Genomic DNA, 23,352 nt, shown 5'->3' with positions numbered 1-23,352 from the left:
TTATAAAAACCACCAAAACTCTCTAGACCAGAGTTTATTCTATGGTTTCCATTAAGAAATACATTATTTTAGGGGCGCCTGGGTGGCTCAGTCAGTTAAGCGTCCGACTTTGGCTCAGGTCACGATCTCGCGGTCCGTGAGTTCGAGCCCCGCATCAGGCTCTGGGCTGATGGCTCAGAGCCTGGAGCCTGCTTCCAATTCTGTGTCTCCCTCTCTCTCTCTGCCCCTTCCCCGTTCACGCTCTGTCTCTCTCTGTCTCAAAAATAAAATAAAACATTAAAAAAAATTTTTTTTAAAAAACATTATTTTATACTTATTGCTCTCTAACACTTTAAAGCAGTACTACAGCCTAATGAAAAAAAAAAGCAAAGAACTGAGAAGGGTCTGACCACTTTCTCCCAGATTAACCTGCTGCATGGCACTGAGCTAGACACTTAAATCTCTTTGACCCTCAATTTCTCTATTCATGAAATAAGATTAGAAATACTGTTATCCAAGACTGTTACTGGCTCAAAATTCTACAAAATGCAAAAGATTCTTTTTTTCAAAGAATGTATCTGTACTTTGTAAGCATAATATAATCCAAGTATAAAATATACCTAACACCATAGCTAGACTTATTTTTCCTTAGGTCTTTTTTTTTTTAATTGCCAGCAGTTAAAAACTATTTTGACCCAGAATGGCATTCTGCAAATCGAAATACTACACTACTATAATCCCTATGCTTAATTTCAACCCTTAACCAAATAATACCATATTACAAACAGTTTCTTTGCCTGTTCCCTAATGAAGTTGAGAGTAGTTCTTTGGACTTGAATTTACAGAGTTATGTACAGTGCTGATGAAAGCCATCTGTCGGGAACTATGACTTTCCTGTCAAAGGAAAACACCAGAAGAAGCAGTCTAGATTTTCCTGGGAACCAGCTGCAGCTGAATGAGTCCTAATCCTGCTCCAGCTGGGAAAAGCAGAAGGGTGAAGTCGCTACAGGTCTAATTCATCTGCTGTAGGTCCTTTGTGAACTGACTCCACCCATGAGTAGCCAATTGGTAAACAACTTTATCAGAAGGAGGCTCTTAATAATTCCTATGCGTAACATTCATTTGTTTCTTTAAAAATGTTTAAATCAGAACATGAAAAGTATTCATTATTCTAATTTTAACACTTCCCAGTTCACTTTTTAAAAATCTTCTTAATTCTACTTTAACCAGCCAACATGGCAGCCAGATTCAGTCCTCTTATATAGCTAAGATCCAAGTCAGTATAGAAAATATACTTTCTCCAATACTCTAAATAGAAAGAAAAAAAATCCTATTATCTATTTGCTTTCATAGTATTAAAGATAAGTGTAATATAAAAAAACACTGGCTCATGTGTCAGGATGAACTAAATAAAAAACAGGCAGCAAAGACAAGAAGATAATGTATTTTGCATACATTTTCCATTTGGTGTTTTATGAGAAGCCATAATGAAAACCTGTATTATTAAATGTTATTAAATGGCTATTATATAAATATATTACACCTATAAAATTTAACCATGTCAAATTCTTCTGAGCCTTCAATAAGAAAACATGTCAAAGCACTCAGAACAGTACTCAATGCATTGTTAGCCCTTTAACAAATGTTAGCTATTAATAGGTTTCTATAAGCAACTGCTTACATTCCCTTGGCCTACTGATACAGGGCAAAGAAAGGTCAAAATGGTTAGATCCTCTAGGTTCTATTCCTGAAGCACTTTGTAGTATCTGATGTCTTCATTAATTTCTTCCCTTTATTTCATCAATTTATTAGAAATTAGTCCAAAAAAGAGTAGAGTGCTAGTAACTGTTAAGTGTAAGAAAAATGTTTAGGTTGTGTGCATTGGCCAGGTATAGAAGTTTTGATTAGCAATGGCTAAACCAAAGGTTGCTTTAGTAGCTCAAATTTTCTTTCAGGGTGTGTCATGGACTGAAAATTACCAAAACACACAGAGCTCACAAGCTAACTAGAAGACCAAAAATTACCTGTACAGTTGATTGAATTTAAATAAATACTGCATTATAAGTATATCTCTGCCTGAATTATTTTTAAATTTCTGGGTTGTTTTTTTTTTTAAATAAGAACAAGTCTGCTGAGACAAAGTCAATTCCTAACCCCATTTATATTTAATCTACCTCGATAAATTGTTAGTAACAAATTTTTATTTTTTATTTCTAGCCAGCTTTTCCTCACAGTCCAGTTAGAGTCACCAAAAGTTGATGTAGCATCAATCTTACTATAAAGGCCATTTCCAAATAGCTAAATCAAAGCTTTATTATTCTTAACTCAGTGTTTTCAAATATGAAAACATATTTGCATCCCTACATCAAAAATCTAAGTTCCTGGGGGCGCCTGGGTGGCGCAGTCGGTTAAGCGTCCGACTTCAGCCAGGTCACGATCTCGCGGTCCGTGAGTTCGAGCCCCGCGTCGGGCTCTGGGCTGATGGCTCAGAGCCTGGAGCCTGTTTCCGATTCTGTGTCTCCCTCTCTCTCTGCCCCTCCCCTGTTCATGCTCTGTCTCTCTCTGTCCCAAAAAATAAATAAACGTTGAAAAAAAAATTTTTTTTTTTAAAAAAAATCTAAGTTCCTGTCAAAGTCCCATTTATTCTACAAATTTAAAATGTCAAATTCCACTCAGAAAAATAATTTGGATTCAGTATACTAAGAGTTTACTGTACTGACGTAACTTAATTTTAGAAGGTTTTAAATGTATCGCTTGATCTTTCTACTCTAAGTTACCTACCTTGGTAATAACTAAACAATAACATTAGTTGACAATACTTTCTCTTCCCTTTCCAATTGTAATGCTTCCGCAAATTATAACTCTGTTCCACAATACTACTCCACAAAATAACATTTCAATGCCGTGGTTATCATTAAGAGTACAGTTTTCTGGACTAGTAAGAAGGAACATAAGCTAGATTTTTCTGTGTGTAAAATGAACCCAGAAATTTGATATCAAGGTGAAAATTATTCCTGAAAAGGTTCCTTCCAAGACTCAGTGTCTAAAGATAATTTTTTTAGTGTTTATTTTTTTAGAGGGGTGGAGGGGCAGAAAAAGAGGGAAAGAGAAAGAATCCTAAGCAGGGGGACTCGGGGACTCGATCTCATGAGATCATGCCCTGAACCAAAATCAAGAATCAGATGTTTAACCAACTGAGCCACCCAGGCGCCCCTAAAGATAATTTTTTAAATAGACCATCACAATCTCAAATAATACAGCCCCACCCAAGAAACATCTCGTTATTTCTGAGATTCACAATGCTTAATTGATATGAAAAAAAAGAATGTATAAACTAAAAGCTGTATTTCATAAACTAAAAAATAATTCCAAAAATATTTATTTCACATCTCTCTACCTTAATCCTCAACAAGACCTAAATCCTAAATTCATTGTTCACCGTAGGCATCTAAATGTTTGTTATATGAATAAATGAAATAAATGAACAAATTATCTTACAGTAAAATCTTTCAAAAGCAAATAAATTTTCAAGAAGCAAGTTGTTATTTAAGCCAGTGTCACACTATCACTCTCACCTATATGCCACAATTCAAGGGAAAGCAACATTTGGTCCAAAATGAAAGCACTCTACTTACAACCATGCAACAAATCCCAAAGTGCAAATCAGAAAATTTCAGTGATAAATAAAATGAAAATTAATAATCACAGAAATTATCTTTAAGAGAAATAAAATGTCATGTAAACAAAATTATTTTTTTTATAGATCGCAGGCACACAAAACTAGATTTTTCATAATCTTTGGTTTCTGATACATTCTTATCACTGATTCAAAGTCAGTTTTAGAATTCATTCTATGATAGAAAGAGAAAAAAGGGACACAAACCAAGAAGGGGTAGGGGGTAGAAGGACATATGGCCTTTCATAATTAGAGAATGTGCTATGGAATTAACACCAAAAATATTCACAACTGTGTACCTGAGTGCAGTGTCAGGCACTGTATGTAACAACTCCCAAGAGGCAGCAGGTAGCTAAAGCTGTTACAAAGATCGGAGCCAGACTGCCCAAGTTCAAATCCCGGCTTTGCCACTTAATATCTCTGCGACTGAGAGAAATTAGTAAACCTCTTTTATGCCTCAGTTTCTTCACTTGTAACATAAACAGTACCTACTTCATGGATATGTATGAGAATTAAATGAGTTAATAGATGTATACCTTTAAAGTAATGCGTGGCACGTAGTAAACACATCAAGTTAAATACACTTACCATAAACTACCACAACCCTAAAGCTAGCTCAGAAATTTCCCTTACAACATAGATTTAACTTTTAGATCACAGTATCCCATGGATTTTCCTATTTATCAGTGTGAAAACACACTTAAGTTCAAGTGTGTTCACAAAAACTCTTAAAAAAAAAAAAAAAACTTGGGGCGCCTGGGTGGCGCAGTCGGTTAAGCGTCCGACTTCAGCCAGGTCACGATCTCGCAGTCCGTGAGTTCGAGCCCCGCGTCGGGCTCTGGGCTGATGGCTCAGAGCCTGGAGCCTGTTTCCGATTCTGTGTCTCCCTCTCTCTCTGCCCCTCCCCCGTTCATGCTCTGTCTCTCTGTCCCAAAAATAAATAAACGTTGAAAAAAAAATTAAAAAAAAAAAAAAAAAACTATTTCTACACAGCTGATCCCACAAAAAGCAGCAAACACTACTCAGTTGCTGAAAATCTAACATACAGTTCTACGGTTCCTTCCAAAGGCTGGTATCTCCAAGCAATAAAAGTTAAAAATTGATACAGTAAAAAATAAAGAGGAACTTGAGATAATGCCAATTCAGTTCCAGAGTGCCTGGCCCACAATAGGTACTCACTCAATAACCATTTGCTGAATTAATTAAGGCCTAAATGTGAAAGTATTTCTGGCCTATCTTTTCCTTTCTCCATCACTGTCAAATACACTCTGTATAATTTTTTTGAGAATATCTAGGTTCATAACAGCAAACCAATCAATTTTTAAAAGAGAAAGGAAAGTACATAAAATACAATAAAAAGAACAAACATATAATCTGTTCAGAGGAGTAATTCCTCACCATATTATGATTTTGAATGTGAGCTTTTCTTATCTTTGGGGGAAGTCACTCAGGAAATTCACCACTTAAAATAAGACTATTTAAAAATATATAGCAGATCTCATCAACTCTAACTCCAGAGATATCATAAAATTAGTTTTTAATTCAGACCCATACACATATATAGAAGTCTATTCAACAAAACTCAAAATACATTCTTAAATGTATACTCCAAATTTAGTTACTTCGGTTAACAACACTATATATTACAGTTATGTAACCTAAAAGATATTTCTAACTAAAGTCAACCAACAAATCTCTACTGGATTAAGCTTTTTTTTTTTTTTTTTTTTGAATATAGAGGTCTCAGCCCAACTGCAAAATAAGATGGTTCTCAAGGTCCCCTTTCAAAAGTAAAATCCCAGGGTGACAAAACTTAGATTTGTCCCATAGTGTACTATACTGGCTACCTTTTAAAAATACATACACAATTGATACTTTATATATGGCTAATATTTTCAAAAATTAAAATATCTAATTCAAGCAAGGGAAATTATAGTAAAAGCAAGCACCCAGGTGTTCTGGCAAAAAATTTATAATACCTAATTCACTGATACAACACTGAATTCATTCTAAACTATAAATTGTTTCCTGTTTCCATGCAGTTAACCTGTAAATCATTTGGTAACAATTTTTGGAATCAATCGTTATATTTCACTTAACTTCAGCCATATGTGATCAAGAAACAGCTCTTACAGTAAGAGTTCTTACAGCACTGGACTACAGAGTAAAGCATTTCAGTTATCTGTCCACCTTGAAATTTTAATACCACACTTTTAAATAAAATGCTCAAATGACACACAACCATTCTAACAGAATAATTTCAAGAGTAATAATGGTTAAGATAATGTTTCTATTTCAAAGTTCACTGGGAAAATTGAACCTTAAAATAGATCTCTAAAACTTCATCAAAGAAAAATACTGTTATTTTTCAGTTGCTATTTAAACAAAAATCTATAGCTGGGTTACTAACTGCAATAAATTTAGACTGGACCTCAAGTATTTTTAAACACATGCAGTGTTAACTTTACAATCTTCTCATCCTAGAAGTAGCTTCCATGATCTTAGGCAAAATAAAGATTATTTTACTATTGTATACTAAAATGTGCATTAAGTACTACCACTCTCCCCACAACTACAATTCAGAACACTTGAAATAAATTCACAGCTAAGACACTAGGTCAATGTAAAAAACTGCTACTGACAAAATTCTCTTCATCTCCTAATATCTATTGAAAGGCCAAAATTTGCTGTTTCTTAGCATACTTTTTTAACTGCACAAAATAACAGCATAAAACACAGCACATTACCATTGTGTACCAAAACTCCCAACTCCACAGAACTTTAGGAATACAGAATACTTTTTCCTGACCCATGTAGTTACACCACTCATAAATAACACTTAGGACTTCATCATATGCAAAGAATACATGACAAAAAGTTAGAATATGACAAAAATAAGAATTGATAAATTTGCTTAGCTACAACTACGGATGGGTCAGGAGACTCAGTCTCACTCCTTCCTAATGGTAATGTGCAAGAAAAAAGAAAAAAAGGAAAAAGGTTCTTAGAGTCACCTGCTTGTTTCAAATCCAAGCCTCGAACATTTAGGAGTGCTCATCAACTTCCAGCAATAAGATATTCTAAGAACTTATAACAGCCTTAAAGTTGAATGCTACTTTTAAACTCTAATCTAAATCTGTTCTTTTCGGTACATCAATACACTCTGAATGTCAGGTGTCAAATATTTCAAAGTATCAGGGCAACTGGTATCTACTGAATTCCAACAACTTACCAATAAAAAACCAAAGATGATCATTCCCTAAGTCCCCAAACACAAAACTTGATCATAACTTCTACATACTTCCTAGAAACATGACTTTGTAGCATGCTATATCTTCAGCTCTATGAACACTGATGCGTATACCACTCTTACCTTATCCTTTTCATGTGGAAGGAGTGACACTGGAGGTAAAGAGGAAAGAGACTCACAACTCTCTTTCCCATCCACACTGGTTGCTTTAGTGTTGAGCCGATAAAGAGGTCCATCTTTAAGGAGTCTGCCGTGGCCAACGGCTCGTTTAATAGCCAATCGTAACTGCTGGTGAAAGCCAGAGGCAGCGCTGCCTCCAAATAATGCAGACACATCCTTCTGACCTTTCAAAAAACGTTCAATGCTTTTCAAAGTTGAGCCACTGGACTCTGCCAAGCCCTCAACTGCCCGCTTGATCAGTTTATTCCAATCTACGTTTTGTTTATTATCCAATTTTCCATGGTTTCGGGGTTTAGGAAGTGCTATTCGCCCAGGATTATCAGGATCTTTATAGGAATTGAGTCCTTTATTTGAGACTTTTAAAATTGTTCCATCTTTAACACTCAACTCCAATTGTTCTAAAACAGTTTTACGATCCAAGCCATGGGATGAAGACACTGCATTGCATATCCTTTCTTCTGAAGGACGCTGTTTTTGCTTCTTCACTTTTTTGATGGCCTCCAAAATCCACTCCGTATACAGCGGGTTAGCGAGTTTTACCATGGTGAAGGATTCTGTATATCCATAGAGTCGTTATCCCTTATCCTGATGCTGAGTAAGTTTTATACCATGGAAAACAACATTCTCGGAAGCTGGGAACCAGTTAACCATAGCATACAAGTTTTCTGGCCTGAGTCCTTCCTCCTTGCACAAAACAGAGTGCCTCCTCACTTTTACTTCAGAAACCAAAACAACCTGTTATTTGAAATGTCTTTAAATTTCCCAATAAATTTCTCAATAGCACCACACATGGGTCTCTTCATGAACTTGTAAGAACTCAAGAACATCCCATTCCCAGCAGAAAAATGTGCATCTTATGCCTGAAAAACAATTAAAACAAGATCAGTTTCCTATCAAATCCCACTTTGTAAATAAGCTATAAATGAAACATCCTAATCTTTAAAAACAATCAAATAGCAAATGTTTATTGAGCACCTGTAGAGTTTTAACAAGTTTCTATCAACATTCTGAAACAATCATGTATGTATGTAAAGGATTGGAATAAAAATGAAAAAAAGATGAATAATTAGGATACAACAGGTATACAAGATGAGATATACTATGAATGACCTTAGGCTACAACTAACCAGAGGGGTGCTGACTATTCTGTACTCCACAATCTCTGCTCACCAGTCTATGAATTCAAACTCTTCCTTGTCATCTTTCCCCAAGAAACTATTCAGCACTTCAACAAGTATCTGGATTAGTAGAAAGAATCCTGCAATGAAAGTAAGAGTGAATCTTTCATCTTTCAAAATTCCAGACATTCAGACTGCATAAAAACAGTCAATAAAATAAGGAAGAAAACCGTTGAGAAAATTTTAACTATTTTATATAAAAAAAATACTATTTACACAGATCAAGTTCATATTTTAAGTAAACACTGCAAATGGAAACAAAAATATTGAAAATTATCAAGTGTCAGAAGTGCTTAAAGAATTTTAAAATAATCCAATTTCATTCAAATTTCAAGAATAACATGCTGATAGCTTCTCCTAAACCAAACTAAAACACTAATATTCAATATAACGGCAGGAATAACTGTCAAAATGTTCATAACCGAGCTACAGATATAGCAACTAGAAATGAGAAAGGCCCAGAATGACAGGGTTCAAATGCACACACTACATGTCAAATGCACAATATTGCCTGTCGGCAGGTCTAAAGAGAAGATCTCATAGATTCAAGATTTCTGTCCTGAAATGAACGTGAAAGAGTAAAACACAAACACATAAATACATTGCCTCTCCAGGATCAAAGTCAATATTCTTCTTTCAGACAAAAGAATCTGGCAGATACAGATCTTTTTAAAAATCACCAAAATAACGAATTCTGAAACCAATTGACTTCTTTGCTTCCAAAAATAAATGTAACTTAGGTGATTTTTAGGACGCCTGCTCTTATTCTGAGAAGCATTTACATTACAACCTAAAAAATTATATGAAAAATGGCTCCCGCAGTAATTATTCTTAAAATTAATATTAAAACCAAAAGCAAAACTAACAGATATTAGAAAAGCTACAGTGCTATAAACTCTGATAGGAAAGAAAAAGGCTGAAGTAAACACTCAAACTTGAGCCAAGATTTATTTTTAAATTAGCTGGCTAAAAAGAAGCCCCCTGAGAGAGCTATGCTTCATTCTGGTGAGAGTCTCGAGAGGACAGAAATCATAGTATTATTACTCCAAGAACGTTCATTACGTAGGCATTAACGCTAAACTGAAGGAGAAGCTACAATCTGAGTTTAAGAAGCCGGGAACGTCCTAATTGATTATGCTCGCAGGAGAAAGAATGAATGACAGCTAGTCATTGTCTCTCAGGTCAGGGTTTTCACCAGTCTCCAGGTCTTCAGACAGTAAAGCGCCTGCAGACTTGAACTTTAACTCTCTGAAAGTACACCAGCGGCTAGAGAAAAACTACTCCCTGCTTCCGACAGTCCTTCCCCGGCCTGGATTCCCCACCCCCAAACACATCTTCGCGCTCTCTTTTTAAAGAGCGAGAAACTTTAAAAACTTCAAACTGCACAACCCTGCAGCTTGCCAACGGGTAGCTTCGCCGTACCCATCAGATGGAAACAGAACCCAAAGACTAAGTTAACAATGAAATCACGTGAAAGAGTTAACAGCAATGTATCTCCCATTCCCGGTTCCTCCAAATCCTAAGCCCCACAGAGGCCGGTTCAAAGGAGGCGTTTGGGGCACGCAGGCTGCCCAAGAAGCCTGACAGGTCCGGCAGCTCCCGTCCAAACCGGCCGAAGGTTGACAGGCAGCCCGCCGCCTCCCCTCCCAGCTCAGGGGCTGACAGCCCGACAGACACAACACCACACGTGCTGCCTCCTCCGCACCACAACACCCGCCAGCCTGTCACCCCCACTTGCAGCCTCAGCCCCGCTCGGATCTCCGCGCACCCCGCCGGAGCCGGAGAGCGAGCACCCGGGAGCGCGGGCAGCAGGGGCCGCGCCCGGCCTGGGGCAGCGAGCGGCCGGGCGCAGGTGGGGCCGGGGCGGTGGGCGCGCCCCCGAGGGAGAGCGGGCTCGCCGGCACAGCCCAGCCCGAGGCTCCGCGGCCTGGGCCGCTCTCCGCCCGCCCACCCGCCGGCTCCCCGGGGCTGGGCCCGGCCGGCGGGCGGGCGGCGGGGGCGTTGGGCCCGTGAGCGCCGGGCCGGCGGGCGGCGCGCGGGCCGCAAGGCGGGGGGAGCCGGGCGCCGGCCGGGCGCGAGGGGGCGGCCTCGGCGCCCCAGCCCGAGGCCTGGCGCAGAGCAGCGGGAGGCGGCGCAGGCCGCGGCGGGGCCTGCAGCGGCCCGCCGACCCCGCAAGGCGGCGGAGCCGGCTCCGGAGCGGCTCAGCCTCGGGCTCGACGGCCAGGGGCAGTCGCCGGAGGCTCCTCGGCTACTTACCGGGGGAGAAGAGAGCCGGGATCCCGGAGCCCCGGGCCGGACCGCGGAGATGCCCCAAACTGACACGGCCGCCATCTTGGAGACAGTGAGCTCCGGCCGGGGGGAGGGGAGGCGAGGCGGCGGAACAGCCGCGGGGGGAGGGGAAGCGTCGCGAGGGAACGGCTGCCTGGGGGAGGGAGCGGTAACAGCCTGGGAGGGAGGCGTGGGGGAAGGAGAAGGGGGAGCACGAGAGGGGGGCGGGCGAGGAGCGGGAAGAGCTGCGCCGAAAGCCGGGAAAGGCCGGAGGGCGGGGCGGGACAGGAGGGAAGAGCCGGCCGGGCAGGTCACGTGGGGCCGGTACAAAAGGCCAAAGCCAAAGTGGGAGGAGGACCTGATGGGGCTGGAGGCCAAGAACTGGGGGTTCCTTCTTGTCTTTCTCACGCGGTTAGGTCAGGCAGATAGCGGGAAAAGGAAATGGTGTATCCCCATTACACAGCTGGGGAAACTGAGGGCAGGCGCATGGGTGGGGTGGCTTCAGTATGGCACGGAAATCCGGTAGCCAGACTATCTGAACTCCTGATGATGTCTGTTTACAGTTAGCAGATCCTCCCTCCCCACTTCTGTGCTCACACCCCACTTCCACAGTAACTCTCCCGGAACCCGAGGTCAAGAGCTGGGGGAGTGGGGAGGGGACAAAGAGCGGGGAGGAAGTTGCCTCCCTTTAGCATTCCCTTTTGGCTCCCATCGCACCCCACACATGTCACCCTACTGTAGGAAAAAGAGTAGGTGCAATGAGGAGGGAGGAGAGGGTGGAAACTTAGACACCCGTGTGAAGCCCTTTCACCACAATGACTTCATCCTCCCCACATCCGAGAGGCTTGTTGGACCTTACCAAGCCGTTTTTAAAAGAAACAGCAAAGACTCAGGTCCAGTGACTTACACAAGGTCACACAGCTCTTTTGTGGCACACATCTGAGTTTCAAGGCTTGATCTCTTTTGTTCCAGTGCTTGTCTTCTACCCATTCCCTATGCAGAATTGCTCTTTTCCAAATTGAAAGCTGAACCACGAACTGGCACTTTTCATGGCCTGTCTTCTGGTGGCATGTATGTTTCTTTGTCTTATCTCTCATCTAGTAAACTCCTTGACGCAGAGATTGAGTCATACGTTTTGTTTTGTTTTGTTTTTTCTGCAGTAAATGACAAAAAGACATACTAAATGCTTAATAATTCTTAGTGGAAGTGTATTCCTGCTACTGGACTTTTAACTGCTGTGTACCCCTCTGTATAAACTGTCCTCCCCATACCTCATGTTATCTCAGCGTTCCCTTGTAAAACCACCCTCTCACTCACTGCCTTAATTTTAATGTGTATCTCCTTTCTGAACTCTTACAGTATTCACCATTTGCCCTATTCCTTTGGCACTTGATACATTGCTCTTGCGTACATTTAATGACTCTATTCCCAAACATATGCTCTTCTGCGATGCCTCTTTGCATCTCCAGCAGCATAGTCTTGTACAAGCAGTACAGACTCAAAAAAAAAAAAAAAAAATTAGAGGCGCCTGGGTGGCTCAGTTAAGCCTCCAACTCTTGATTTTGGCTCAGGTCATGATCTCACGTTCCTGGGATGGGGCTCTGCACTGACACCACGGAAACTGCTTGGGATTCTATTCTCTCTCTCTCTCTTCCTCCCTACCCGGCACTCACTAGCTGTCTCAAAATAAATACACATTTAAAAAAATGTTGCTAGTGAATGAAAATTTTTTCAGCCACTTAAAAAAGATGGAATTTTTACCCCCAACACAAGCCCTGCCTTGTTTATTCCTGGACCTCTACTTTCCTTTCTCTATAGCTTTTCTCCATTCCAATCCTTAGCCTTATTGTTCTACACTACAGACTGTCTAGATCATTCAGTAATAACATAACATATATCTTCAGATGATAGCCGAGCCAACTCAATATCCAATACCGACACTGATAACTAAGTGTGGTGTGGTGAGATTTACTGAATCACCATTCATCACTTATATCCAAGCCATGTCCCCAAATGAGGAGAGAAATTTGGGGACACAAAATAATCTATAGAAAGGATATTTTCCATCTTGGATGAATCAGACAGATGTACTCTCAGGTAAAATGGGAGCCATTATAAAGGAAATACATCCAGGGAAAAAAAAAAAGTAGTGTTGGGTGGAGGGGAAAAATGAGTTCTTCATTTGAGACTTGTATGTGGTCTTCACAAGAAAAACAATACAGAGATGAGTTGTGTTTGCTTTGGACAATTTGAAAGAAAACTAACTCATAGCCAATCCTGTGAAAAGACCAAACTGGAGTTTAGGCACACAGTAGCAAAAATTTAAAACCATTTGCAACAACAAAACACAGTTTAGCATTTCAAAAAGCTTCCATAGAGAATCTTTGCTTTTACATTTGCATAATGTAATGGTGCATTCAGGTCTTCTCAAAATAAGTTTTGCAACAAAGATTAAAGTCCTTATCTTTTGCATGTTAAAAAACAATCCCAGGGGCGCCTGGGTGGCGCAGTCGGTTAAGCGTCGGACTTCAGCCAGGTCACCATCTTGCGGTCTGCGAGTTCGAGCCCCGCGTGGGGCTCTGGGCTGATGGCTCAGAGCCTGGAGCCTGTTTCCGATTCTGTGCCTCCCTCTCTCTCTGCCCCTCCCCCGTTCATGCTCTGTCTCTCTCTGTCCCAAAAATAAATAAACGTTGAAAAAAAAATTAAAAAAAAAAAAAAAAACAACAATCCCAGACTTGAAAGGACAGTTTGTCTCTTTTGCTTTTTTTTTTTTTAACATTTATTTTTGAAAGAGAGAGAGACAGAGCACTAGTGGGGAAAGGGCAGAGAGAAGGAGACACAGATTCCAAAGCAGGCTCCAGCCTCTGAACTGTCCCACGGAGCCCTACGTGGGGCTCGAACCCACGAACCGTGAGATCATGACCTGAGCTTAAGTCAGCTGCTTAACTGACTGTGCCACCCAAGTGCCCCCAGTTTTTCTTAGTTAAACTTTATGCAGAATTCAGCCTTGTGGCATTGGCAGCTGAAAGTTACTTACCTCTTCCACATTTTGCTCTAGGAGTTCTGACTTTTCAGTTGTATTTGTTAACTACATTTTACGCAGAGTTAAGCCAAACCTAAAATTGGAGAGCTGTTCTATCCTTGTTTCAACAGGAAAAGCTTTAGCCCATTTATATTTAATATAATTACTGCTGTATTTGGATTTATACATGCCATCTTACTAGGTATTTCCTTTTGCCCACTTATTTACATCCCTTATTCTGTTCTTTCTTGCCTTCTTTTGAATTAAAATATTTTCAATATGCCATTAATCTCCTCTATTAACTTCTTAATTACACATTCTCCTATATTTTTTAAATAACTATTTTTTTTAATGTTTATTTATTTTGGCAGGGGAGGGCAGGGGCAGGGAGAGAGGGAGACAGAGGATCCAGGGCAGGCTCTGCACTGACAGCAGAGAGCCTGATGCAGGGCTCGAACTCACAAACTGTTACATCATGACCTGAGCTGAAGTAGGACATTTAACAGACTGAGTCACCCAGATGTCCCTTAATTACACATTCTCTTAGAAGTCTTACATTACAACATGCCTGTTTTACTTATTACACTATATTATAAATGACTACTTTTACCACTTCCCCAAGAATGCTAAAACCTTAGAATACTGTGCTCCCACTTACCCCTTCCTCTTTTTTGTTTATTGTTGTTATGGATTTTAATTGCACATATATTTTAAGACATGCAAGATTTTATAATCAGTGTTCTGTACAGTCAGTACTCATTATGTTTACCTACACATTTATCCATTATTTACACCTTGTTCCAATATGCATTTATGTGCTTCTGAATGGAATTTTTGCCTTGTGTTTGAATAATTCTTGTGTTCAGAGCAGGTCTGCTGGTGACAAGTTCTCTCCATTTTTGTTTGCCTACAAACTTCATTTTATCCTTAATATATTTACTGAGTATAGTAATTCTAGTTTAGCATTCTGATTTAGCAAGTTTTTTCCCCCCAGCACTTTGAAGATGTCCTCTGGTTTCCATCATTCCTTTGTCACTCCTTTGAAAAATAACATCTTTTGGGGTGCCTGAGTGCCTCCTTGGTTAAGCATCAGACTTTGGTTCAGGTCATGATCTCACAGTCACAACACTGAGCCCTGCATTGGGTGAGCTCCATCCCCACTTCAGGTAAACCCCACTTCTCTCTCTCTGTCTCTCCCTCCCTCTGTCTCCCTCTCTGTCCCCTGTGGGATTCTCTCTCTCTCTGCCCCTCCCTCACTTGCACCCCCTTTTTCTCTCAAAAAGAAAGGAAGAAAGAAAGAAAGAAATGTCTTTTTTCCTCTAGCTCCTTTTAGTATTTTTTTTTCTTCAGTTTTCAACAGTTTTCCCGTGATATGTCTAGATGTGGTTTTCTTTGTATGTATCTCACTTGGGTTCTTGAGTGGGATGAGTACCTCTCATGGCATTCCTTGAATCTATGGCATAATATCTTTTACCTGTTTTGGAAAATTCTTGGTCACTATCTTCCCATCTCTCTTTTCCTTTTAGGATTTCAGTTATACATATGTCAGAATTTTTCACTCTTTACCATCTGTATTGCCTCTCATCTTTTTTGCCTCTTTTTGCATGAGTCTGTATATGATGTACCCATCTATCTAAATTTTCTCTTCAATCTGTTGAGTTCTTAATATTGGTCATTGTATTTTTAAGTTCTAGAATTTTCATATTTTTTTTAATAAAATCAATGCATTTGGAGAAATTCTCCATCTTTTTATTTATGTTCTCCACTTTTGCCTATACTTTCTTGATATATCAATCCTAGCAATTTTAAACCTCATTCTGATCATTACAATAGCTAGATCTTCTGTGGGTCTATTTCTATTGTATATACTTTCCATTTGTTTTTGGTCATTTTGTTTTTACTGGCTCTTGGCCTGCCTGGTACTTTTTAATAGAATGCCACACATTAAGTATGAAAAATCACAGAAGCTCTGGATAGTATTACCCTCATTTAGAGAGGGTTCACTCTGTCCCACAAAGTAGTTGGAGTGAGACCTGAACACCTTAATCAGAAACTGAACTAACTTGAGGTTGGGTTTTGGCAAGGCTTAGTCCACCTCTGTTTTGCTGCTTTTCCTGTTGCACAACTCTGCAGGTGTTCAACTGAGAGTCCTGTGTGTTCCCTGGGGTCCTTGGCCCCAGTGAATACTCAAGTCTAATCCTTGTTTTCTCAGAACAAAAAACTCCACTCTGCTTTTCAGAGGTTTTCTGCCTGGTAGCTTAGCTTTCTTTCTCATGCATCTTCAGAATTTGGCAAGTCCCCTGTGGGAAACTAGCAGAGTATTAGGCTCGTTCACTCTCCTTTCTCCCTGGGAATCTGGCCCTTCTGGTCTTTAAGTTTTGTCTCTCCATGCTTGCTTAATGGCCCAAATCCCTGCCTGTGTCTTTGCCTCTTGGGGCCTTTTTCTTTGCTCTGTTCCAAAACTCAGGTGGTCTGATGCCCAGAATTTTCCTGAGGGACAAAGGTGCTAAAGAATATCATATCACCTCTAGGTTTAGATTCCCTTCTTTGAGATTGTGTCCTCTTGAGTCCTGGTTGCCTCAGCTGCTTGCTGATGCCTCCAAATAGATGTTTTATATTGTATCTGCTCACTTAATTATTTTAAGTTGGATCATTATTGGTTGGCTGTAATTACTCCATCATACTCAGAATGAGGAAAAGTTTTAAAAATGAAAAACGTCTGTCCTTCCTTTTAATTAGAAGAATGTCTGAACAAGCCTTTCCTAAAGTATCAAGATACAGTTTCCAACTGTGTGTATATCAGAATCATGTGAGTACTTTTTAATAAGTAAAGATTCCAGAATTCCATACCAGACCTACTGAATTAGAGTTTTTGAGAGTGAGATGAATTTGGTCCTCTATTTTTAAAAACTCTCCAGGTAAGAACTTCTGTTCTAACCATGATTGAATAATGGGGACTGGATTCATCCTCCCCTCAAAAACAACTAGAAAACCTGGCAAAATAAATGAAACAATGGTTTTCAGATATTGGATAACAGCATAAGACAGTGATCACTAAAACATAGAGAAGTAAACAATTGAGCCATATAATTGTTCCAGCCAACTCCTTTGAGAAGGTTTCTAGGCCATAGCACAGAGAGTGGGGACCTAAGAGCTCACAACAGTGCTGAGCTGAGGAGGCTAATATCAGAACTGAGGGAAACCAAGACAGCTAACATTTGCAAGACAGACAAACAGAAAGGAAGAAGATGCATGGATACAGAATTCAGTATCTACAGAGGAGTCCTTTTGATTCTGTGGATGAACACTGATTTGTACCTTTTCGAGGAGAAACTAATTGAGGAAAAGAATCACCAAAAAAGGGTGGTGAATTACCAAAAGAATCACCAAAAAAGGTAAAACAATTCTCAGAATACCCATATGGATGGAAAGAGTACCTGTTTCCAAAAGCCAGGATAGAAAAACCTTTAAACATTTATGGCCTTAGGTACAGTCCTCAGGAGGACTTAATATTATCCCTCAGTATGAATTTTTCCTATATTAAGGGCTGGTGGAGAGATTTGAAGAAATAATGGCTGTAATATTCCCAAATTGAATAAAAACTATCAACCGACAAATCCAAGGAGTTCAATGAACACCAAACAGAATAAACAAAGTCACAACCACTCCAAGGGATATTTTAGTAAAATTGCTGAAAACCAATGATAAAGAGAAAAATCTTAACAATTGCCAGGGGGAAAAAAAAAAGACATGATATATATAAAGCAACAAAGAATTATACCCAGCTTCTCATTAGAAACTATACAACCAAGAAGAAAATTTTTAAAATATCTTGGGGCACCTGGGTGGCTCAGTTGGTAAAGTACCCGACTTCAGCTCAGGTCATGATCTCGCAGTTCGAGGGTTCAAGCCCCATGTCAGGCTCTGTGCTGACAGCTCAGAACCTGGAGCCTGCTTTGGATTCTGTGTCTTCCTCTCTCTGCCCCTTCCCCACTCATGCTCTGTCTCTCAAAGATGAATAAACATTAAAAAAAATTTTTTTAATACCTTTACGTTTCAGAAAGATAAAAAAGAACAAACTATAATTCTTTATTCAGTAAAAATATCTTTCAGAAATGAAGGGAAAATAGAGATTTTCAGACCAAAAAAACCGCTAAGACAGCTTATCACTAGCTGACTTCAACTGCCAGAAATGTTGGAAAATTTTCTTCAGAAAGAAGAGAAAAGGATATATCTTTTATTAGATGGAAATTTGGATTTATGGAAAAGTATTAAGTGTCCTGGAAATGAGAAATGTGTGGATAAATATATATCTATATATTTTTAAAATTTAAATCTGTTTATAAGATTGATTTTTAAGGCAAATTAATAATAATGTCTGTGGAGTTTAAAACTCAGTAGAAGTGAGGTTGAGATGCAGTTGCAACCTGGTTGCAAGGTTTTACCATGTACATGCAATGGTATACTATTTGAAGGTAGAGTGAGGTAAGACAAAGATGCATATGCTAACTCTAGAGCAACCCCTAAAGTAATAATAATAATAACAATAATAAAAGTAAGATATACATAATAGGCCAATACTAGAAATAGAGTCACAAAATTACAGAATCTAAAAGATTCTAAGAAAAAAGGAGAAAAGTACAGATGAGACAAATAGAAAACTATAGCAAAATGATAGATTTTAAACTCAACCATATTAGCAGTTATATTAGATATAAATGGTATAAAATATCCAATTTAAAGGTACAGATTATTGAGGCACCTGGCTGGCTCAGTTGGTAAAACATCCAATCTCAGAGTCGTGAGTTTGAGCCACATATTGGGGGCAGAGATTACTTTTAAAAAAAGAAATTTATAAGGTACAGATTATTAGATTGGATAAAAGCATGAACCAAATATATGATGTCTATAACAAACAATTTATTTTTAAGTTTAGAGAACATTAGCAGGGGTGACAGGTAGAGGGAGAGAGAGAATCCTAAGCAAGCTCTATGCAGACAGAGGACATGGGGCTTGATCCCATGACCCTGAGCTAAAATCAAAAGTAAGAGGCTCAACCAAATGAGCCACCCAGACATCCCTGTAAGGAATAAATTTTAAGTAAAAATACACAAGTAGCTTGGATTAAAAGAATGGGGAAAGATATGCAAAGCAAATGCTAGTGAAAAGAATGCTAAAATTGCTACATATAATATTAAAAAAAGGTATATTTTGGAACAGGGAATATTATCAGGAATAAAAAAAGATATTTTAGAATGACAAAAGAGTTCATTCATCAAGAGGACATTAACAATCTAAACGTACAGTTGACTCCTGAGCAATACTGGGTTTAGGGGTGCCAACCCATGCAAACTCAAAACTCTGTGTATAACTTTTGACTCTCCAAAAACTTAACTACTAACAGCCTGACTGGAAGCCTTCCTAACAACATGAACAGTCATGAACCCTCAAATAACACATATTTTGTATGTTATATGTATTATATACTGTATTCTTTTTTTTAATGTTTATTTTTGAGAGAGCAAGACAGAATGCAAATGGGGGAGGGGCAGCAAGAGAAGGAGACACAGAATCTGAAGCAGGCTCCAGTCTCCTGGCTGTCAGCCCAGAGTCCAACACGGGGCTCAAACCCATGAACCATGAGATCATGACTTGAGTTGAAGTCAGACAATTAACAGAGTGAGCTACCCAGGCACCCTTATATACTGTATTTTTACAATAAACTAAGCTAGGATAGGGTGCCTGAGTGGCTCAGTTGGTTAAGCCTCTGACTTCAGCCCAGGTAATGATCTTGCAGTTTGTGAGTTTGAGCCCCACATCAGGCTCTGTGCTGACAGCTCAGAGCCTGAAGCCTGCTTCAGATTCTGTGTCTTCCTCTCTCTCTCTGCCCCTCTCCCACTCACACTCTGTCTTTCTCTCTCTCAAAAATAAATAAGGATAAAAAAATTGTTTTTAAATGTAAAAAGAAAGTAAGCCAAGGAAAAGAAAACATTATTGAGAAAATCATAAAGGAAGCACCTGGGTGGCTCAGTCCATTAATTGTCCAACTCCGGCTTAGGTCATGATCTCACTCACGGTTCTTGAGTTCAAGCCCCACAGCTCAGAGCCTGGAGCCTGCTTCAGATTGTGTCTCCCTCTCTCTCTGCCCCTCTCCCGCTTGTGCTCTGTCTCTCTCTCTCTCTCTCTCTCTCTCAAAAATAAATAAACATTTTAAAAAAGAAAATCATAAAGAAGAGAAAGTACATTTTAAAATATTTTTTTAATATTTTTATTTTGAGAGAGAGAGAGAGAGCTCAAGCAGGGGAGAAGCAGAGAGAGAGGGAGAGAGAGAATCCCAAGCAGGCTCCATGCATCACCGGAGAGTCCAATGTGGGGCTCGAACTCACAAACCATGAGATCATTACCTGAGCTGAAATCGTAAGTCAGATACTTAACTGATTGAGCCATCCAGGTACCCCGAGAAGATATATTTATAATACTGTACTGTATTTATTGGTACTGTAAATTTACATCTTCTGATTATGTCTCTCAGTACCTACATCAATATTGTCTTATATGATACAAAACACTGTGGATGTTATACATATTATTAACAGTAGATGCCAAAAATAAAACGATAATGTGAAAAAGAAATTCATATTTATTTACAGGTATAATGATTCATGCATTGATAACAGAAGTAGCAATATGATTGCCATAATCAATACAATATGCCTACTATAATCAATCAATCAATCAATCAATCAATAACAATTGCTTCACAGTACCCTAGCCTATACATTAATGAATGAATTATTATACAATATATATGGCATATAGTATTACCATCATATTTATAATGCAGTATTGGAAACATTGTTATACTTTTTAAAAACCACTTATTGGTGATGATATGCTGATAGTTTCTTCAACTACGAGAGAGGTGTACTATATAGTGATGTAATTCTTTGAAAGCAAAATTATAAAAAAGAAAACTAGCACATTATTAATCTTATACTAAATATCAAATATCACCTTGTGCCTATGTGAGGATAGGCTATTCACTCTTCCATACGAGCCTTACACGTGATTTTTTTTTTTATTAAGTAGACTCCTCACTCACTATGGCACTTGAACTCATAACCCTGAGATCAAGACTCACATTTTGTTCCAACTGAGCCAGCCAGAACCCCTGCACCTGATATTTTACACCATGAATACTTAGGTGATGACAGTGATGATAACACAAAAAAGGTCTCTTGCAATTCTCACTGTACAGTTATTAGATTTTCACACAAAGATACACACACATATACAACAGATAGGTTTATTAGCTGTATGGCATGATTATTATTATTTATTTATTTTCTATTAAGTGAAGGTGGATCATCATGAAGGCTTTCATCGTCATCGTCTTTTGTTGGGAGGGCTGAGGAGGAGGAGGAAGAGAAGAGTTTGGTCTTGCTGTGTCAGGTTTGGCAGAGGGGGAAGAGGTGGACGATGTGGAAGGAGGCAGGAGAGAAAGACATGCTCAGTGTACCTTATAGAAATGCATCATAATTTCTGACTGTTTTGCTCTTTTATTTCTCTAAAAAGTTGCTATATGATACCAATCCTTCTTCCACCAATCCTTCTTCCCATAAAAGGGTCCATGTTGTAAACGAAGTCAAAAGTAGTCCTAAATAATCAGAAGGCTTGTGCCAAATTGTCTAATGTCAATTTGTTTTCTGGCACTGCTTGTTCTACCTCTCTTTTCTCATTGTCTGGCACTGGTTCAGAAACACTCATCTCCATCAAATCATCTTCTGTTAATTCCTCTGGGATGGTATCTATTAGCTCTTGAATTTCTCCAAGATCCGGATCTTGAGACACTTCACCAACCCCCCCCCCCCGCCCTGACCCCACCCCACCCCCCATTATTGGCCATATCCACAGTCCTTGATTTCCTTGATTGGCTCTGTTGTAAATCCTGTGAAGTTATGCAGAGCATCTGGACTCAGTCAGTTTTCTCCAGCAGGAACTTAACTGTTTCATGCTTAATGGCTTTCACAGCTTTTTCTATAACAGCAATGGCATCTTCAGTCATGTAATCCTTTCAGACTTCCATGATGTTCTCTGTCAAAGTTCTCTTCCATAACATTGACAATCCTTTTCATAGAGTACCGTGCCTTAATGGTCCTTATGCCCCCCAATCTAGAGACCGAATTAGAGATGTTCTGTTTTGGAGCAAGTAGACCACTTCTATACCTTTGGCATTGAATTCATTAGGTTCTGAGTGGGCAGGGGCATTGTCCAATAGCAGAAGAACCTTAAAAGGCAGTCTCTACTGGCAAAGTACTTTCTAACTTCAGGGACAAAGCATCAATGGAACCAATCAAGAAAAGGGATTCTTATTGTCCCAGACTTCTTGTTGTACATCCAAAAGATTGGCAGCTGGTATTTATCTTTGCTCTCCAAGGCTTAGGGTTTGATATTTTTAGCCAAACCTCTTTCTGAAATATCAAACCATCCTTTGCTGGCATTAAATTCCCTGCTTTAGATCCTTCACCTTCCTTTTGCTTTGAGTTGTCATATAATAACTTCAGTTTTTCCCCAAACCTATTAGAGTCTGTGGGTATGCCTTATAGCAATTCAGTACTCACATTAAAGTTGCATTTTCAATACAGGAGGAAAAGGCATTTCATGCCTTCTGGAATAGCTGCAGCAATGGCTTCAGGAATTTCCTTTTCTTTTTTTTTACAATGGTCCTTACATTGGATTCATTTATCTTGAAATGGTGAGCAATTGCAGCTGCAGACCTCAATCTACCACATGTATCAAGCAATTCAACTTTTTCTTGTAATGTCATGACTTATCTCTGCTTCTTGGGAGCACTTCCGACATCACCAAGTGGGGCTTTGTATGGGTCCTATGGTGTTATTCAGTTTACAGTATTGCACTAAACACAATGAAAAATACACGAGAACTATAAGAAATCACTTTTTACTGTGATACAAAATTTACTGGAGAGTCAAACTGTTCACACGGAAATGATTAGCATCACAGGGTGTTTTAAGGGACTACTTGCAACACTTCAGCTCACAATAGCAACAGGAGGTGACTACAAAATTATTACGGTGAACAGTATATACTGCAGTTAATTGTATGCAGCTATGATTTAGTATGGCATCTTCATGTTTGTTTACATTTCTCTCAACCAACTGGCACCTTGTTAGGTCTGTTAAGTGTTGGTGTGCATAAATTTAGATGAATTTTAACTTTTTATAATTTGGATATATTTTATGGCAGTAAATGATAAAATAGACTAGTATCTACATACATTTTTTGTATTCATGACATACCTTTTTCTTAATTGTTTTGGTATTTCTAAGCTTTACAAACCTCAAATTTCCAAAAAATTGTCCAACATATTTGTTTAAAAAAAATTCACATAAGGGGGTGTCTGGGTGGCTCAGTCAGTTGAGCGTCCAACTTCGGATCAGGTCATGATCTCGTGGTTGGTGAGTTCCAGCCCCGTGTTGGGCTCTGTGCTGACAGCTCAGAGCCTGGAGTCTGCTTCAGATTCTGTGTCTTCCTCTCTCTCTGCCCCTCCCCTGCTCATGCTCTGTCTCTCTCTGTCTCAAAAATAAATAAAACATTAATAAATAAATAGATAAATAAATAAATATTTAAAAAATTAACATATAAGTGGACTCATGTAGTTCAAACTGTGCTGTTAGAGGGTCAACAATATTTGAAATTAGTTCAACAGACATTCAAAATGCTGAAGCAAAACATGAAAGAAATGAAAAGAGAAATAGACGGATCTACAATTATAGTT

At 39.2% G+C, this 23,352-nt stretch overlaps 1 protein-coding gene across 4 annotated transcripts in view; it reads right to left on the bottom strand.

Annotated features, from left to right (window-relative positions):
• KAT6A (lysine acetyltransferase 6A) overlaps positions 1-10,620 on the bottom strand; it is a 114,707-nt gene extending 104,087 nt beyond the window's left edge. For 2 of the 4 annotated variants that reach the window (XM_043563144.1, XM_043563157.1), the window contains exons 1-2: positions 10,520-10,620; positions 7,029-7,945 (exon numbers count right to left, since the gene is read on the bottom strand). In XM_043563144.1, coding sequence (XP_043419079.1) covers positions 7,029-7,628 — 600 coding nt within the window. In that variant the 5' untranslated portion in view covers positions 7,629-7,945; positions 10,520-10,620. Of the gene's footprint in view, positions 1-7,028; positions 7,946-8,212; positions 8,444-10,519 lie in introns of those variants that run through there. The other 2 variants (XM_043563154.1, XM_043563150.1) reach the window with 2 other exon arrangements.
• Between the last annotated feature and the right edge of the window lie 12,732 nt (positions 10,621-23,352).

Source organism: Prionailurus bengalensis, chromosome B1 (assembly GCF_016509475.1).
Source record: "Prionailurus bengalensis isolate Pbe53 chromosome B1, Fcat_Pben_1.1_paternal_pri, whole genome shotgun sequence".
In the NCBI taxonomy this organism is placed as follows: domain Eukaryota; kingdom Metazoa; phylum Chordata; class Mammalia; order Carnivora; family Felidae; genus Prionailurus; species Prionailurus bengalensis.
This window is presented reverse-complemented; position numbering and strand designations above follow the sequence as displayed.